Below are 3,532 nucleotides of genomic sequence, written 5' to 3'. Positions count from 1 at the left end.
TGCTATCTTCACTTTGTGAGTTCCAGGACTAGGAGTATAGGAAGTGAACAACTTCCCACAACCAGTCATATGGTCTGTGGCCCCAGAGTCCACTATCCATGATTCCCCATTAACTGATATACTCCCAAAGACTGTAAAGTTCATACCTTTTTCCACCAAAAAGGAGGTACCCGTAGACTGAGGATTAGTTGTTTAAGTAGCAATTAAAAGTTTTCGTAGCTGGTCCATCTGCTCCTTTGTAAATGTCATGGCTGAATTGCTGTCAGTTCTTTTTTCTGCCTCAGAACCTCCAACTTTTTGAAGCCCTTTAGCCTCTCGGCTCTTTTGTCTATTTGGTACCCAGTCTTCTGGCTTTCCATGTAGCTTCCAGCAGGTCTCCTTGGTATGGTGTGGACGTTGACAGTGGTCACACCACAATTGAGGTTTCTTGTTTCCTTGTCCTTGAAATCCTCTGGCTGCCATGGCTGAGTTTTCAGTCTCCAAACGTGTGGTTTCATTCAGCATCACCTTCTTCTGCCACTCTTCCCTACGGACTTCAGCGAAAATTTCCTCAATCGATGGAAGTGGTCTCATTCCCAGCAAACGTCCTCTGACTTCGTCCAACTCCTTATTAAGTCCCGCTAAGAAGTCGTAGACCCTGTCTTTGTTGATCATTTGCTGATGAAGCACCGCATCTTCTGGATCTCTCCAGTTGCAATTTTTGAATAAGTCAAGTTCCTGCCACAGCTTTGTGAGATCGTTAAAATATTGGGTCACATCATTCTCCCCCTGCCTTAGACTCCGTGCTCTGTTTCTCAGTTCAAACATCTGAGAGGAGTTTTCAAGATCTGAATAGGAGAGGGTTACAGCATCCCAAATCTTCTTTGCCGTGGAAAAAAAAAGATAGGTTTCCCCTATTTTTTCTTCCATGGAATGAATTAACCACGCCATTACCATGGAATTCTGTGTATCCCAAGTTGGGAATGTTGGGTCATCAGTACTAGGCATGGCAATGGTGCCATCCAGATACCCAAGTTTTCCTCTGCCTCTAATAACCATTTGAATGGATCAAGACCATTGGAGAAAATTTTTTCCATTTAGTCTATGCGTGGTAATATGTAAGGAAGTGCTTTCAGAAACCGCAGTGGGAGCAATTTTAGGCGTTGGCTGATTGGTAACAGGGGTTATCTCAGAGCCATCAATCTTGCTTGCATCCGACATCGTTTCTCTCTACTCAATATTACCTTTAACGTACTCTGATATCATAAAAGTAAATAAGAGGAAAGAAACAGATAAACACTGCTGGGCTGAATTAATTCCTTCTCATTAAAACAACGTAGAAAACATACATAGGTTACAATATATTTATAGCCTGGCTTACCACTAACTTAGGAACAGAAACTAACTATCCACAAAATCAGGGAATACGTTAACTATAGATCTAGGTTACATATTATCCTAACTAACCGGGTAATTTTTCTACAGATTATAATCCATACCTAACAGAAATATCAACTGCTTATCCCTCGTAGTTAAACTAAGAGTCCCCTAATTTGGTCGTATTGTGCAACGCCTTTTTGGATTGGATGATGTCTATAGGGATCTAGATTGTCGACATTCTTAGTTGTTGATTAAAGTAACTCAAATTCATTTCTTGCTCGCAGCCTCGCACAATACAACCAGAAAAAGATTCTGGCCGTACCGCAGTCCTAGCCTTAACTAATAACCATTCGCCACAACTAATAACCATTCGCCACGGGGAAATGAATCAAAGTTAACAATCCAGTCGGATAATCTAAAACTCAATAGAGCTAATCATCTAAAGCCAAAGCTATGGATTGCCTCACAATTCGGTTCATTACATTATCCAATGACTATATCCTTCAAATTGCTCAACAATCACGTGGCTGCATAAAAACGACAATACCCAAATACAGAAAATCTCAAGAAAGTGCTAAGCTAACACCTCCAGAATCAAGCAACAAACAAGTATGAAGTATGGTAATAGACATTAGAAGAGAAAAAGATAATTAATTGCAAACCTTCAATGACCATATCAAAAACCTTTTCCTCAAACGTGAACACCACATCAAAGGAACCATCGGCGGCATTGTCCTGCCACCGCTGCGGTGCCGTTTTAACCGACGAATTCCTCTTAAGCATTGGCAGAATCCCATTTCTCTTGTACCTGTACCCAATTCGGAGATCAATTGCACTTCTAATGATTCAATTTAGCCGCCAAAAGCCTCCAATTTTTGCAAATCAAAATCGGAATGGAAGAAGGAAAAAGAATTTTAGTTACAGACAATTCGAGGTCTTTGCGGCGGAGATCGTCGAGCATGTGCTTGTAGGGAGTGCCGAAGTCGTAGACGTTGGGCTCGCGGAGAGAAGGGCCTGGGAGCTTGACGTGAGCGCCGGTGCCGTACGAGGAGACGTCGAAGCCCTGCCGCTTCAGTAGCGAGTGAGCCTCCATACTCCGATTCTGGTTTGACGAGCACACCATTGCGTACCTGCGCTGCTTCATTCTTTCTCTCATTGATTGAAAATTTCACTTTTCCAGTTTCGACTTCACTAATTAGACCACCAACACCAATATCCAACCCCCAGCCCTGCCAAGCCCAGGGTTTAAGGGTTTTTTATTTTTTATTTTATTTTTTATAATTAAATGTCTTAAATCTGAGGACACCGTACTAATTTGGCAAATATATAACTTTTTTTATTTTCCGTACATTATACATATTAGAGATGTCAAAAGGGCCGTGCTGCCCAGCACGGCCCTTCTAACCCGAAGCCCTGCACAGTGCAGGAGAAACCCTCAGGCCCAGCACTGGCTCTTGGCCCTAGTCCATAAGGGTCAGGGTCGGGTCTAGGCCCAGGCCCTTTACGGGCCGGCCCTGGCCCTTTTAATTTTTTTTTTAATATTTAATTTAAAAAAAGAAAATATATCATATGTTCCCAAAAGATGTGATTTTATTAAATTGAGATAATACAAATAAGTATACATAAATGATCAACTCGTTAAAAACCTTGTCAAGTAAACCTCGTGGGGAGATCGGGACAAAACCTTAGCGAAGGAAAAAAGAGTGCAGTATTCTAGGATAAGTAAATTACAAAACTTAAGTGTTTCTAAAAGATTTTGTTATGTCTAAACTCAATCTTAACTTAATTTTCTTAATACACTTGAGTTTCACTTATGATTAACAATTTTTTTTAGGATTTTTTTTTAATTTCAAATTTGATGACAAAAAAAAGTAATATATCATATGCCCCAAAAATATGTGATTTTATTGAATTAATATGAATAATTATAAGAAAATGATTGGTTGACCAGACGGCATAGGTCGGCCAATTGGCCCTAAATGCGGGGCGGGGCCGTGCCGAATTTATTACTGTAGCGGGCTGGGCCGGGCCGTCCATGGACGGCCCGGCCCAATTGACACCTCTAATACATATACTAAAAGAAAGGACGGGATTCACTGTTCATGCTACAGTGCTATGAACAGTGTCTTTCCCGTTTTAGCCCTGCTTTTTCCTTCTGATGAAATTTTAATTA

General features: G+C 41.0%; 1 protein-coding gene across 1 annotated transcript in view; it reads right to left on the bottom strand.

Moving 5' to 3' along the window:
• The window catches only part of LOC21404307 (RNA polymerase II subunit A C-terminal domain phosphatase SSU72), an 18,539-nt gene extending 15,942 nt beyond the window's left edge, over positions 1 to 2,597 (bottom strand). Inside the window, exons 1-2 of the mRNA XM_010106460.2 lie at positions 2,286 to 2,597; positions 2,022 to 2,167 (exon numbers count right to left, since the gene is read on the bottom strand). Coding sequence (XP_010104762.2) covers positions 2,022 to 2,167; positions 2,286 to 2,515 — 376 coding nt within the window. The 5' untranslated portion in view covers positions 2,516 to 2,597. The remainder of the gene's footprint in view (positions 1 to 2,021; positions 2,168 to 2,285) is intronic.
• Between the last annotated feature and the right edge of the window lie 935 nt (positions 2,598 to 3,532).

This window comes from Morus notabilis, unplaced genomic scaffold (genome assembly GCF_000414095.1).
Source record: "Morus notabilis unplaced genomic scaffold, ASM41409v2 Scaffold93, whole genome shotgun sequence".
Lineage (NCBI taxonomy): Eukaryota > Viridiplantae > Streptophyta > Magnoliopsida > Rosales > Moraceae > Morus > Morus notabilis.
This window is presented reverse-complemented; position numbering and strand designations above follow the sequence as displayed.